Here is a 16,007-nt window from a genome sequence, read left to right as displayed (position 1 = left end):
CACATGGCCCATCTAGAAAGCCACCGGCAAGTACGAGCCCGGGCTGGGCTAGAGAAATCCCAACTGAACACCTGCCCGCTTTGCTAAGGTTCATCCAGCCTTGACTCTGACACCCTTCTAGAAAAGGTGGGAAGATGCTCTTCCCAGAAAACATCTGGGATCACTGAGGTTCAGAAAAACGTCTGCTCTGGCCAGGGAACGATACAAACAAAGGCTGCATAACAGGAGAAATGTGCTGCTCATACTATACAAAACTCTTTGTTCCTCTCTCTTATTTCGCACAGAAACCCCCACAGTTGGACCACCTTCTTCCCCATTTTAATCTACGCCAACCACACCCGCCACTCCCTGCCGTCCAAACTCACATCACAGACTGTAGCCTGCATGATGGCATCAAAGCCACCCTCTGGGGCATCTCGGTTCCGCGACACACTCTGCTTCTTCACTTCCTCATTGAAGCGGGTCACCTGGTCAGTTAGTGTCAGCACATGTTTGTAGCCAAACATAGGCAAGCAGGTGTTCTTCATACTGGTGGAGGGAGGGAGATAATTGAAGCAGAAACCCTAACTGGAAAAGGCTGCATGAGGAGTAAGAGGGAGAAAGGGGGAGACAAGCATGGGTAGCACAAGGCCCAGGCCGATTCCATACAACCGCCACTACCCAGACTGTTCAGACTCCAAACCCCTCTAATGACCCAAGTCATCATGGTGGCTTTGCCTCCAGCTGGCCTCCAAGATAAGATAGTGAGCTATGGAACCAGTCTGCCTGGGTTCAAGTCCCAGCTCCTCCACTTACTAGCCATGAGACTGTCATATGATAGGTCAAAATGAGAGGGTCAAAATGATAGGTCATATCTCCTAAGAGTTATTGTGAGGCTTCCATGAGTTGACTCATGGAAAGCGCTTATATCAGAGTGAGGCTCCAGTTGTTACCATCACGTTGGACTTAACACCTCTCCAAGGTAACACTGACACAACAATAAAGCAAAAGCTCATCAACAACTTCATATCCGTGAACCACCAACAAATTGATAGATCTGCAGCAGACTAAACCAACCAACAGTTTAACTGATGGCTGACATCTTTACTGGGGAACTTAACAACCCAGACAGAAAGTCAAAAGGGTACCTCGTATAACTCTGAAAACGAAAAGGTAAATTCATCCATTGTCTGGCTCAGTAACCATCCTTTGAAATGATTACACTCCATGGATGTTCAGAGTCTTTACCAATTAAATAAGCCATTCAGTTATAAGCCAAAGTGTCAACAGAAACACACATATCAATTTTCAGACTATTAGAGAGGTCAGTAAATATCATTTCCACTCTTTTTATATTCCTCCAGGACTTAATCCCCCTTGCATATTAACTCTGTAGTACTCATAACCTTGATGATGAGGAGACAATGGAATCAATCCTTCCGAAATTATAATTCCTCTATTTATTCATCCATAAATGTCTCTCTACTTTTTTATCTCCTTTCCCTCTCGTTTTCTCTTGTCTCCTACTTCTTTGTAACAAGACCAAGAAGCTGATGAGTTTTCTTTCTGGAAATTCTCCACCCTTTCTTTTTTTTTTTTTTGAATTTTTTTTAATGTTTTATTTTTGAGAGAGAGAGAAAGAGACAGAGTGCGAGCCAGGGAGGGGCAGAGAGAGAGGGAGACACAGAATCCGTAGCAGGCTCCAGGCCCTGAGCTATCAGCACAGAGCCCGACACAGGACTCAGACCCACAAACTGTGAGATCATGACCTGAGCCAAAGTTGGACACTCAACCGACTGAGCCACCCAGGCGCCCCAATTCTCCACCCTTTCTAAATGCCCATCTGTCTAATCCTCTTCCCAAGAGTCACAAAGATTTTGGCAGTTACTACACTCCAAACAGCCTTGGATTCTACTGCCACAATGCTCCGGATCAACAGGCCAGCTCACTTGCCAGACAGGAAGACCAAGGTAGAAAACAGACAGGATTTGGCCAGACGGCAGCCAACGAATCTACCCCAGAGCTAGAAACAGGCAACAGGACTTGCACCTGCCTGAGACAAAGGCAAGTGATGCTGCCCTGGCTTCTCGGAGAGGGACTTACTCATAGCAGGGGTTTTTGAGGGCCTCTGGTGGGGAGATATACATGTATGGTGACACAGGCTTGTCCACAAAAGCCCCAAAGCCAATCCGCAAGTTACTGGTGAGCTTGCGCATCTGGGAGGCCAGCTTGGTGCCCAGGTTCTGGATGCTCCACAGATCATCCTTCATGGAGTAAGACAGGTCCATCAAGTAGTAGATGTCCACAGGGTAATCCTCCACCTGCCGGACTTGGACGGAGAAAATCTTCGAATCATCTGGAAGGCAAGAGGATGTTTGTTTTTCTCCTTTTCCCGCTCTAAGACTTAATAAGTGGATTTGGACACAGTTGGGATTGAGTAACTTCTTGATCAAACCAGACTGGAAAGCCCTGGTCCTTTCTCTTCTCCCCCTAATTCTATTCCTCTTACAATTCTTGATCCTCTTATTTTATTTATTTATTTATTTATTTATTTATTTATTTAGAGAATGAGCAGGGGAGGGGCAGAGGGAGAGAGAAAGAGAGAGAGAGTGAGCGAGAGAGAGACCCAAGCAGGCTCCATGTTTCACGCTGAGCCAAACACGGGGCTTGATCCCACAACCGTGAGATCACGAGCTGTGCCAAAATCAAGAGTGGGATCCTTAACCAACTGAGCCACCCAGGCACCCCAATCCTCTTATTTTAACCTCTTTTTTTTTTTCCACCTAAAATTCTCCACCCTTTCTAAATGCCCATCTGTCTAACCCTCTAGGTCCCAAGGGTCACAGAGGTTTTGGCAGTCACAACACTTTCAACTCTGTAAAAGGCACGAACTATGTCCCACCCTCCTCTGAACCCCCTAGCACCTAACACATGCCTTGCATGAAGAGGGTACTTGGTAAAATTCTTCTTGATGTAATTGGAGAGTCTAAATCAATGCTTCAAAAAGCCTGTCTCAGCCTAATCCTTGTCCCCCGAAAGTCTCCTGCCCCTATTTTATCTGCTGCCATGCCTTTGCCCTAATCTTACCTGGAAAGGGGGCTTACAATTACAGATTACTTTCTCATTTTGTATCTCATCGGAGCCTCAACACAAAGCTATAAGTTAGGTAAAACAAGCATTGGGAAAAGAAGAAATAAACATTTTTTCCAGTTCCTACTATCTTAGAAGAGTTAAGTAACTTGCGCAAGGTCAGATAGCTAATATATGGGGCAGTCAAGATTCAAACTCAGATCTTTCTGATTTGAAGTCCCAATACCTTTCATTTTCTTCTGTTCTCCTGCCCATACCACCCCCAACATCCTTCTCTTCCCACCCCATTTCCATTGTGAGCTACATCCCCAAAGTTCAGGCCTCCACCTTGTACCCTGTGCCCATCTGTCCGGGATCTCTCCCCAGAAAGAGCCCCATCCCTACCTGGCCGGAGCCGGAGCGCAATCCTCTGGGGGCTGACTTGAGTAATCTGGGAGCTGTCTCCAGAGCCCTTGTCGCTGAGGGGCCTGGCCTCTAAGATGCGGGCCTCACTGACGGGGAACTCGATGGACTCCAACGCACAGTTATCCTTCAGCAGATTCTCTTTCAGGTTACAGCGGGGCGAGCCCAGAGGGAGGGCCTGTAAGACAAGAGCCCAAGGTGAGGCCCTGTGGTCAGAGCCATGTGGCTCTCTGCGTCCTCCAGGCTTTGCCAACTCCCAACAGCCTAGAGTTTACCCAGCACTCCGGAGCTAAACCAGCATAAATGAACTCGGGTGGTCCCTCCTAAGAGAGCCCATTGTACAGAAGGGGGAAATTGAGGTACCGGAAATGCTGGGTGAGCGCCTGTTGGTGGATTGATAGCTAGGAAGAGGGCCAGTAGAGTAGGATGCCTGCTAGACCAGCAGTTTTCAAACAGAAATGCAACCCGCACGTGAGTCCCAGAAATCAATGTAGAGGATCTCAACCATCAATGTATTAAATAAAGTACAGAGCACAGGAGTAGACTGGCAGAGACTCTTCAGCACTGCCTCTTACTAGCTGGCTCCGAGGGCGAGTCACGGAAGCTCTCCATGCCTCGATTCCTCAGCTGTCATGTGAAGATAATAATAGCCCCCCACACAGGGATGTTATGCAGGACTAAATAAGACAATGCACATGAAACACAGAGTATAGTGCCTGCCTGAGGATAAGTGCTCAATAAAAGGTAGCTATTGTTATGAGATGCTCTATAAATAGTTCCTGGATAAGTCGGTTATAAATAAACTCCACAAGCTGGGGCAAATCCCATGATGCCAGGCACTGACCAGAGCCTCCCCTATCACTTTAAGCTTCCTCCCTTACCCTGGACACAGGGCATTGAGCGCCCTTCCAAAAACCCTGGCGTATATCCCACGGCCCTCGGAAGCTCTGTGTGTGTCTACACTGGAGTACTGAGTGGGGGGCATGCTGCACTGGAAAGAAATCAGGAAACAGGCTCAATCCTAGGTCTACCACTAATGAGCACGTGACCCGAGATAAGTCATTTCACGCCTTTGAGCCTCAGTTTCCTCACCTGTGGGACGAGGGGGTCAGGTGACATAGTGTTTTCAGTTCCTTCCTGCCCTGACGTCCAGCACATTTAGCCAGCACTGTGTGGGCACAGATCCAGGAGGGCTCCTTGCCAGGTTGGGAGAACTGGCCGGAAAGCCGGAAAGCCCTTCCCTGGACCTATTTCACAATATTTAGGCCTTCAGGCCCTCAATCCTCACCCCCATCCCTACCCACTCCCTCTCACAACCATTTCCAGAAGTCAGCTGAACAGCCCGCACCAATATCCCAGAAAAACTGGTGTTAACATTTACTGAGAACTCACCGCATATCCCGCACAGCGACACGCACTTTATGTGGACACAGCTCTAGTTACAGTTCCCTCGTGCTGGAACTGTTGTTATTTTCTAAGTGAAAAACCTGAGGCCCGGAGGCTTCACATATGAGGAACCCGATCTTGCAGGAAAGACATCTAAGGCTTGGAGAAGTTAAGTAACTTGCCCAAAGTTACAGAGCTAAGAATGGCAGAAGAAAGGTCTAACTAGATTATCTGACTGTAATTATCCTCTTAAAGTGGTAGTTTGTATTAAATTCTGTATAGAGTGAGGAACAAGGCAGAGAAACAGGAGTGTGGAAGCGACGGTCCTGGGAAGAGTCACACATGAGAAGGCCCGGGTAGGGAACAGAATGCAGGATGGGGATGTGGCTGGTGTGGGAAGGATAGATAATGTTCTGCCTCCTTAGCCCCTGCAGGTGACTAGTAGCCATATTGCCAAGGGAGGGATGTGGCCACAAGGAACCATCCATACTCAAAAAATCAGGACTCTGTAGCCTAAAACTCCTCCTGATGCTTGAAGTCTCTCTCCCTCTCATGCCCAGCCCTTGCCTGATAGACTGAAAGTCTTCCCCATGTGGAGGGAAACATGAAACCAATAATGCTATAGACTGAATGCCTGTATCCCCCCCAGAACTCACATGTTAAACCCTAACCCCCAAGGTATTAGGAGGTTGGGCCTTGAGAGGTGATTAGGTCTTGAGGTGGAGCCCTCATGATGGGAGTAGTACCCTTAGAAAAAAGGCCCCATGGGGCACCTGGGTGGCTCTGTCAGTTAAGCATCTGACTTTGGCTCATGTCATGGTCTCATGGTTCGTGAGTTCGAGTCCCGTGTCGGGCTCTGTGCTGACAGCTCAGAGCCTAGAGCCTGCTTCGGATTCTGTGTCTCCCTCTCTTTGTGCCCCCCACACACTCTCTCTCTCTCTCAAAAATAAATAAAACATTAAAAAAAAATTTTTTTTTTAAGAAAAAAGGTCCCAGAGAGCTCCCTGGCCCCTTCTGCCATGTCATAGCAAAAAGACAGCCACTATGACACAAAATTTGCTGGTACCTTGATCTTGGACTTCTCAGCCTCCAGAATTATGGGAAATAAATGTTCTCAAGCCATCCAGCCTGTGGTATTTTAAGTTTATTTATTTATTTCGAGAGAGAAAGAAAGAGTTAGCATGGGGGGGGGGGGTGGGCAGAGGAGCAGAGAAAGAGAGAGAGAGCCCTGATGCAGGGCTCGATCTCACAAACCGTGAGATCATGACCTGAGCCAAAACCAAGGGACGCTTAACTGACTGAGCCACCCAGGCCCCCTATGGTATTTTTGTTATAGCTGCCTGAATAGACTAAGAGAAACGGAATGAGGACCATCCTGGCCCAGGCAAAAAGTGGAAAAAGCTTCTGGAAGTTGGCAGCTTCCTTCTTTCCCTCTCAGCTTCATGAGTATGAGGTGATTAAATGACATCAGCAGTGGGAAACAGTGCAAAGGACTTAACCTTCTTGGCCCAAAAGATTCCAACGGGGACATCACAGATCCTCCAAATCTCTGGGATAGATGAAAATGTCCTCTCCGCTCCCAGCCCTGGCCAAGGACAGATGGCGGAGTGAACTTAGGGGCACTTGGAGTTTTTGTGCCCAATCTTCTCTGGCTGCCCCTGCACATCTCTCCCAACCCCTCTCCCCCAGGAAACATCCTCCTGCTCATAGTGCTCCCTACCTTATCTCTGAGCCCAGCTACCCACAAAGCCCCAGGGAGAAAACCTTCCAAAAAAGGCAATGACTGGAGAGACCAAGATGCACGGAGGAGCTGACCCTTTCCAGTACTAAGACATTTGCCAAAGGAGAGAGCAAAGGGGAGACCAGGGAACTGAAGGAGAGCAGCAAGGCCTTCGTGGGTCTTTAAGCTACACCCTTGAAGGCGGGGTTTCTTGAGTGCCCATTTCCCAATATGACAGTGCTTATTACGAGAAGGTTTGAAGTACTAAGCCCTGCTGATAGTCCTTATGGTTTGTTATGAATTTCCTTAGAAATAGAAACACTGACAAACAAAAACTGTCTCCCTCCCTCCTTCTGCGGTCACTGACATCAGAGGTCAGGAACATAACAGGCGGGCCCTTCAGCCACGCTCTCCCAGAGAGCCTCCTGTCCCGGGAGGATACCAAGGTGGTGACCTCAACACACTTGGGCAACATTCCCTTTCTTAATAACCCAGATTAGGAAGGTAGAAGGAACGTCTCTAGGTTACTCAGAGAAAAAAACTGAAAGGAGGGAGGATGAAGGTTAAAGTTCCAGTTCCTGGTGAAATCGGATGTGACACAAAAAGGACAGAAATAACCAAGACCCAGGGGAAGATCCTGAGCACAGGGGTGGGAGGTTCCAGCCCACATGCTGTGTGAGCTGAATCCCCTCCCTCTCCTGGGAGACTGATGCATGCTATTAGTCCTATTCTCCATTCATCCTGATTTGGAAACTGCAAAAGTACAGCATGAATAACTCTCATTATCCTACCTCTCTCACAGGCTTGGTCAGGGGATAAAATAAGACTGTGAGCACGAAATGCTTTCAAAATATGAAAAATCTCAACAGAAGTCAAATATACTCAAATTCTTTTGATATGATATAAACCAGTAAATGCAAATAGAAGGTGACTGTTTGGGGGGCACCTGGGCGGCTCAGTTGGTTAAGCATCCAACTCTTGGCTCTGGCTCAGATCATGATCTCATAGTTTCACGAGTTCAAGCCCCACGTCAGGCTCTGCGTTGGCAGAGCAGAGCTTGCTTGGGATTTTCTCGCTCCCTACCCCTCCCCTACGCACAATGTCTCTCTCGCTCTCTTTCTCTCTCTCAAATAAAGTTAAAAAAAAAAAAGAGGGTGACTCTTTTCTACCAAATGCCTCCAACCCAAATAAATTAACATTGTTTTCTTGATTGACATCCAGTGAGGACAAGAAATCGCTTGACCATACAGCGACAAAAGTGTGGAAGGGACAGAAAGAAGGAGAGGAAAAGAAAAGCACTTTAGTTTATGGTTATTGGTATCCATACCCCATTGTTTATGGGAAGAGGAACACTTTCAATATTATACCTTTATTTTTACAATAACACATTTAGCAAAACTCTCAAGATGAACATTTACCCTCCAGATTAAAAGAAAACTAGAAAGAAAAAGCAGCAGAGAAGTGAGAACAAAATTATAATGCGACTGAAAAAGAATTCAATAGTAGCCTCAAACCTTTCCCCGATAGATGCAGAGAAGAAAATAAGTCACCTCTACTGGAGTCTTCTACTTAGCTAAACCCAAACCCATTCCTCTTCTTTCATCCTCGGTTGTCAGGCTGAGTGTCAGCTGGTCCACCTTCTGATGCAAACTCAGGACTACAGAAGAATTTCTAGTACCTCCCCTCTACTTAGAGTTGCCAAATGTAGCAAATATCTGGGACATACTTACATTAAAAATTATTTGTTATTTAATTCTAATTTTACTGGGTGTCTTGAATTTTAGCTGGCTGCCTTAACTCCACCTCCACCGACCATGACCCCAGTGATCAGCCCCTTTGATCAGGAGTATTTGCCAAACTTGCTACTATAAGAACCCATGCTGGTGCAAAAGGTCCAGGATCCATCCGGGGAACCTTGATATTTAAAAAGCACCCCAGGTGGTTCTTACAACGAGGCAAGTTTGGAAGGTTCTAGATTCCAACATGGCGCCACGGAGGCCGAGACCATGAGTTGAATCTCTGGGGGAGCTTGGCCTCTTTGTTACATTCACATCCCAGAGACAGTACACCGCCCCCACCCGTATCAGTATCCAATCCTCCAGGAACACACCCTGTGCAGATGGACCCAAAACTGCACTCATCCACTTTGGCTATGTTTTCCTATTACCCGGCCAAACACTTGTGATACACACCCAGAGCTGCTGTCCTCTAGGACCAAGGGAAAGCTGAGCCCAACCAGTTGTTTTTCCAGGCACTGCCAACCCTTCCTGCAATGGCTAAGGTAAGGGAGGCAGAGGCAGAGGGCCCTCTAGGGTCAATTATTCAACAAGTCGCATACAAAATGGCCCAGATGGTTCACTTCTGGGTTTTTAAGCCGACAGCCAAGACACTTTCAGCAGTTAAACTTGGTCTGTGTAGGGGAAGCCCTCGGGCAAAAACAAAAAACAAAAAAAAAAAAACAACCACCACCAGCAGTCATGTTCAGGTTACAGGCTGGGATTCCCACCCCCCCACTCCTCCCTGGCTGACACACTTTGCCTCATACTGGGCTCCTCCGCTATCTCTCCTCCCCTCCTCCCCCTTTCTCAGAGATAGTTGTAGTCATTCTCTAACCCCTTGGCCTCCCCCACTTTCCTGTTTATATTCCATTCTCCCAGAGAATATCTTATTGGACCTTCTACTTCTACTCATTAGTTTTCTTTGGTCCTTGATACACTCATTTCCTCTCTGACTCACCCCATCCCCCACCACCACCACCACCATTCCTAGGCAGGTCCTACCTTACGCTTTGATCCTACCCTCACCTTCCCGCTCCCCCCATCCTCCCCTGGTCTGCCCCAGGAGACAAAATTCACCACGGTCATCCATAAATATTCTGCACTTGCATTTCCAAAATCTGGTCACATGACCTACGGGCTTTGTCTGGTTCGGCCTCAACATACCTCAGCTACAGGGCATGTCCTTATGCAGAGCAAAAGGGGTGACGGACACTCCAAGAATATGTTTTCTTTTTCCCCAGATGCCTCTTGGCCACAGTTGCCTGCATTTTCTCTCACTTTGGGTTGAAAAGGAGGGAAAGGGGATGGGAGCATCCTTTGAGTGACACTAGGGCTTCTCCCCTGGCTACCCATCTGCTCCAGCCAGCTTCAGGCCATCCAATCCAAGAAGGAGGCATCCGCCCCATCCAGCTCTCCCTTCTTCTGTTGCAGAATTCCAACTTCCTTACAAGAGCGGCTGAGTGATATTATGATGGCAACCAAGGGAAGGAGGACATGGCAAAGGACAAGGGAGGAGGCCCCATCACACTGGAGCAGCCAGCTCAGCCCAGAGGGGTGGAGAACCTATGGGGGTGGGGGGAGGGAGGATGGATTCACCCGCCCCCTCCCCACCTCTCCCTCCCAGCCCCAGGGAATGTTTCGTTTGCTAAATGAAGTCAATGTGGCCCAGATGTTGGGCAGCTGCCTCTGGAAGCAGTTCCTGTGCTGAACTGTACAGAGGCAAAGTAGTGTGTTGGGCTGGCCCCTGCAGCTCTGGCAGTCCTCCTGTCTAAGGATAAACACAGCCTCCCAGCTCCCACTCTCTCTCCCCACACCCCCACCAGCCTGCCAGGGAGGTTGCCTTTTTAGGAAACTCAGCAGATCAGGAAGAGAAGCAAAGGGACGAGGAGGCTGGGTTAGAGCAGTCAGAAAACTGCAGAGGGCAGAGAGGTGCTGTGGTGACAGAGAGGGCGCCTCAGGTAGTGGGGAAGCAGCCAGGCCAGGAGTTCAGGTAAACACCTGCCGGGGGCCAGGCCAATGACTCAGTCTCGGTCTGTAATCACTGGACTCCCTCCAGCCACACTCACCCCCCAGCTCTCACCAGCTCCAAATTCCCGTCCCAGCCACAAACATAGCCATTCCCTCAGACACACTCATTCCCTAGGGCCCCAGACACAACAAACCCTCTGCCTAGACACAGCTAACCCTTTCCTGTCACCCTCGTATCCTCACCAAATGGGCCCAGCGCCTTCCCTCATTGACACCTAAGCGAGGGAAGGAAGGAGGAAAATAAGAGAGAGAGGAGCAGGTAAAGCTGCGGGGGTCCAGACATCACAGAGGAAAAGGGAAGAGAAAAGATCTTCTGACTGAACGTCCCCCACCCCTGCCATGTTAAGTGTAAGATTCTTCTTTTACCGGTCTTTTAAAAACTCTAGGATGTTTGTATGCCAGCATCCCCTCTATTCCAATAACCCTCTGCTGCCTCTCTTTTTGATACCCTGCTTTCCCGGGGTGCTCCACCCCAACAAAAAAGCAATCAAAGTGTGGCAAAGGGAGACAATGGCTACAGTGACGCCAGGAGCCTAACCACATTGGCTCGTGCTGGGGGTCACACCGCAGAGTCTGGACGGCGTTCCCGGCAACAACCCCATGACAGCTCACGTTGACATCTACCAGTTTGAAGGCTTCCTTCTAGTTCTGCTCAGAAGGGACACGGGGGCTTGTGTATTTAGCAGGGAGGAGATAACCCTATGGGTCCATTCCTGCACAAAAGCAGCGAAGCCTGGGTTAACAAGGAAGGTCAGATGTCCTCTCCTTACCTCATCTGAGCACCAGGCACACGCAGGACTCACAGCCAGACACTCCTGGCAGGAGTGGATGCCTCGTGTGGTACAGATGTTGGACACTGCAAAGGAGACAAAGGCGTTAGCAACCGACTTGGCCTGACAGGGTAACTGGCCTGCCCCATCCTTCCCAACTTCCCCAAATGCTCAGATGTATAGCTCTCAGATGCACACAGCAGGTCTGACCATACCATAGACCTTCACCAAACACAGGCTGTTTCGTAAGGAGGAAAGAGAACGAGAAAGGTCAGGAGAAACTCATCGCCACCCTCACTGATGAGGCCCCAGTGATGACAAGCTTTGGAGCAAGATGGACCCACAGTGTCAGATCATAACAGATGGAAAGGCTTTCATTAACAACTGGTTTGACACCCACATTGTGCACAGGAAAATCTGAGGCCCAGAGCAATGCAGTGTGCCCTCTCTCCAATTATTCGTGCGACGGATTCACAGCCACTACATGGGGATCCCAGGCCCTGATGCACTAACATTAACACACAGCCTAAATATGGTGGGGGGCAGTGGTGGGGGTCACTGCCAGGCAGTGTTCCACTGGCCTTCCAGGACAAAGCAAATCTTCTGAAGCCCTCTCAAGACTCCCAATACATATATCAAGGTGTCAGGGTGTAGAATGGTCCAGGGAGAATGCCAGAAATGTCAGAAAAGGCTGAGTGAGATAAGCTGGAAGAGCAGGAATTGGAGTTGGAAGGCCTGTATTTGAATTATTTTTTAATTTTTAAGTTTTCATATTCAGGGGCACCTGGGTGGCTCAGTCGGCTGAGCATCTGACTTCAGCTCAGGTCGTGATCTCCCACTCCGTGGGTTCGAGCCCTGCATCAGGCTCTGTGCTGACAGCTCAGAGCCTGGAGCCTGCTTTGGATTCTGTGTCTCCCTCTCTCTCCACCCCTCCCACGCTTGTGCTCTGTCTCTCTCACTCTCCTTCAAAATAAATAAATAAATAAATAAATAAATAAATAAACAAATAAACATATAAAAAAAGTTTTTATGTATTTATCTTGAAAGAGAGAGAGAGACAGACAGCAGGGGAGGGGCAAAGAGAAAGGGAGAGAGAGAATCCCAAGCAGGGAGAGCCCGATGTCAGAGCTGTCAGAGCAGAGCCCGATGTGGGGCTTGAACCCATGAACCACGAGATCATGACCTGAGCTGAAATCAAGAGTCGGACACTTAACCCACTGAGCAACCCAGGCACCCCTGTATTTGAATTCTGAATGCTCCTTTTACTAGCTGTACCAGGACTAACTGAGCTGCTCAGTTAACCTTTATGAAATGGTAACACCCACCTCACAGGATTTGTGCAAAGAATTCAGGAAGGTGAAGGAGAAGCACTCAGCACATGACAAAAGGCCATTCGAGTGTGAACAGTTTTCACATTGTCATGGGACAGAGAAAAGCCTGGGGTGTGGGGAGGGAGGGGGAAGAGCAGAGGCCACCACAGAGACCGAAATAACCCAGAGAAGCCTAGCCAGGAAGCAAACCGCGGGCATTGGCTTGGGCGGAAGCTCTCATCCTCCCTGCTTCCCCTAGTTCAGCCTTTCTGGGCTCAGCCAGGTAAACCTCCTCCCTTCCGCAGTGGTCCCCAGGAAGGCTTTTTCCAATGTAAGGAACATACTGAGGAAGATACATTCCTCTCCATGACCCAGGTCCTTCATCCAAGTTCCTAAAGTAGTCCCTTTGCTCCCAGCTGGTAAGACCAGCAAATCTATTTTTAGGGAAATCAGCCTGATCAAAAAAAGATTGTTTTTTTTTCCCAGTGCCCCCAAAACTTCCTATCAAGCTGAATGTCTCAAGTCTATTTTATTATAACGTGTGTGAACTCCCTTCCAACACCTAGACAAAACATACCCAGAAAATGTGTATACACACACACACACACACACACACACACACACACACACAGAATATTGTCAAGAAAAATTATCCATTGTTATCTGTTGTATCCAGTGTTGACAAGTAGACCCACCATACTTAGGGATTATCTGATTTTCTAGGAGTGCATACCTTTGTTTGACTTCTATTGATTAGGACATTTTAGAACTCTATAAAAGTAGAGGTTAACTTATAGAAAACCAGTAACAATAGAAATGATTCTTGGGGTGCCCAGGTAGCTCAGTCGGTTAAGTGTCTGACTCTTGATTTCAGCTCAGGTCACGATCTCATGGTTTGTGAGTTCAAGCCCCGCACGGGGCACTGCGCTGACAGCATGGAGCCTGCTTGGGATTCTGTCTCCTTCTCTTTCTGCCCCTCCCCTGCTTGCTCTCTGTATCTTTCCCAAAATAAATAAAAATAAACAAACAAAAAGAAATGATTCTTGATAATAACAGTGTATATGATTCTTATCCAACAGCGATGCAAATGATTTGTCTGGTTTTATTGCCTTTAACCAATTTCGAAAATATTAGGTAATTGATTTCAGCATTCCTTTCAACTACCAACTATAAATCTCCCTTCCCTGAATTTTCTAAAGATTGTTTTAAACTATTTTTAATTAATCTCTCCACCCAACATGGGGTTTGAACTTACAACCCTGAGATCAAGAGTCGCATGTCCTATGCCCTGAGCCAGCCAGGCGCCCCTCCCTTCCCTGAATTTTCTTTTGACTTAACCTGACTCCCTCATTAATTAAGCTGAATAAAATCTTTGGCACATGTGCGTGTTACACTTGTATGGTAACGTACTTTTACCTCTTTAAAAAATTACGTTTTACCGATATCCATCTCAGGGCCTCACCAGGGGGCGGAGGGAGCTAACAGAAGAGGGAAGCGTGCAATCAGTGGACTGCGGTCCTCGTTGAGTCACCACTGCTAACGTGGCCTTGGGAGAGTATGCATCTCCTCTTAGCCTGTTTCTTCACTTGTAACTCCTAACGTTACAATTGTTCATCTATCTATCTTAACAACACTGCCACCCGATAGATTTTAATAAGCCTCTTGAGGCTTGCCCCGTCCAGCCCCATCCAGTCCCGTCCAGCCCCGTCCAGCCCCAACCAGCCCCATCCAGCCCCAATCCTTGCTCACAGGAGATGCTCCATAGATATACAGTGGAGCACATTGAAAGGCACTGGCCTGGATCAGTTATATTTTGTATTTTTAAGCAACCGAGCTCACGTCTCCAAATTATGCATTGAGTTCCATTATAAAACATGCAAATGCATTGAGACAGTGCCTGTGACAATTTAAACTTCCACTGTTCTCCTAAAAACACCAGCATCACATGTGGAATCCTGGAAGCCCCAGACTTCCTCAGAGCTCGAGTCTAACTTTCAAAGGCTTTTCCCAAATCCACAGTTCCCCAAGTGGGGTGCCGCTACCAACCCATGAGGAACCTCTGGGCCCCAGGCTCTGACTTGACTGACACTCTCACCGAGCGAGCGGGAGGACCGTGTCGTGGGAATCACAGCAGTGGCTCCCGGCCTGGCCCTGAGCTACCAAGGCCACCTCTGAGTTGGGGCAGCCCTCAGCCACGCATTGTCTATAATGGAAGGAAGGTAGCCAGGAGCTGCTGGCCTCAGAGGACCTCACAGTTCAGAATCCACGAGGCAACCAGGAGGCCTCCCCTTGCGAGGACTGCCTGGCCATGTCTCAGCTCGTGGTGGCTCTTTCCCTGGCCAGATGTGAGCACACACCTCCCGCCGCCCCCCCCCCCCACCTTTACTGCCTTACTGGAAGCATAGCTCAAAATGTTTTAGGTCTCTGTCTCCCTCCTCAAAGTTTCCATGGGAATCAGCATCGAGGGGGGTAATTCCAGACATAAATGCCATCGGTTTTCACTGGGGTTGGGGGAAGAGGCAGGGGGAGACCTCGGGAAGAGTGAGACTAGAGAAGAGGACCATGGGAGGTGTGGGCACCTCCAATTATTTTTGAAAACTCTCCCCAGGCTATCCATTTTTCCACCCATTCACTCTCAAATTAGCATGTATTTGCCTAGGAGCCCTTGACTCTCGTAGCCACAATAGAAAGCCTTGCCAGATGGGAAATAAATAACAGCAGGCCCCCTCCCGGTGAATGGGCAGCCCATGACCCCAGAGGACGAGACAAGCCGCTGGGATCTGTTCTTTAGGAAGTCATGCCCGGGGAGTCATGAGAGCCCGTTCCCCTTTCCTCTCTTAGTGAATCATAGGTTGATTTCATGAGAACCAGTGATTCCCCCCACAATACCCCCCACCAAGACCTACCACCAAAGGCAGGTTCCCCGGATCGCCGTGGCTAAAAGTGACTGACTCATCAGAAGTTTCTGCGCCTGGGCCACGCTGATTCAATAAGCTTCAGCTCTGAGACCACCCCTCCCTCCTGAACATGTGGAAGGAGTTTGGGCCTCTGTTTCCAGCCATTCATAAGGCCTGTGTTCTTGCTCAGCCTCAAGGGCCCAGACTCAGCCCTGCCAGAGAAGTGGCAATCTTCATCAGAACTTTGTCGCTAAAAACAATCAGCAACCCCACCACCCATTTCCTCTGATGGTTTAGCCAGAGCAAGCAAACAGGGCCCTGGTCCTCACAGGGTGGCTGTAAGGATTAAACGAAACAAGTCCCTGTCAAACTCTGAGCACAAAGGGCTGGCACACAGGAAGCACTCCCTAAAGGCTGCTGCTGCTGCTACAGTGGCTGTCGTTTTTGTCCTTGCTGTTTTCATCCTGAGTCCCAAGCTGTTTGAGGCAGGTGAATGTTTTACTTTCTTCTTACTTTTTCCCTGAAGCCACTCTTCTACATGACACTAGACACACAGCTGAGCATGCCCTGAACAGGGGGGTGGTGGGAGCACAGAGCCAGAAAGCATCAGACTACAGTAAAACGATCAGTTGTCAGATCTAACTTCT

The 16,007-nt window shown here is 48.6% G+C and overlaps 2 protein-coding genes across 3 annotated transcripts in view; one reads left to right on the top strand and one right to left on the bottom strand.

The window, feature by feature from the left end:
• The window catches only part of CDC27 (cell division cycle 27), an 803,505-nt gene that overhangs the window by 658,341 nt on the left and 129,157 nt on the right, over positions 1-16,007 (top strand). The window lies entirely within an intron of this gene.
• The window catches only part of ITGB3 (integrin subunit beta 3), a 54,520-nt gene that overhangs the window by 25,815 nt on the left and 12,698 nt on the right, over positions 1-16,007 (bottom strand). For both annotated transcript variants that reach the window (XR_007459300.1, XM_049637587.1), the window contains exons 2-5: positions 11,154-11,239; positions 3,454-3,649; positions 2,083-2,335; positions 366-528 (exon numbers count right to left, since the gene is read on the bottom strand). Coding sequence is in view for 1 of the 2 variants with exons in the window: in XM_049637587.1 (XP_049493544.1) it covers positions 366-528; positions 2,083-2,335; positions 3,454-3,649; positions 11,154-11,239 (698 nt within the window). In the remaining variant the exon portion in view is untranslated. The remainder of the gene's footprint in view (positions 1-365; positions 529-2,082; positions 2,336-3,453; positions 3,650-11,153; positions 11,240-16,007) is intronic.

The sequence above is a fragment of the Panthera uncia genome, chromosome E1, assembly GCF_023721935.1.
Source record: "Panthera uncia isolate 11264 chromosome E1, Puncia_PCG_1.0, whole genome shotgun sequence".
NCBI lineage: Eukaryota > Metazoa > Chordata > Mammalia > Carnivora > Felidae > Panthera > Panthera uncia.
The sequence above is the reverse complement of the archived record's forward strand: the minus strand, read 5'-3'. Positions and strand labels throughout refer to the sequence as shown.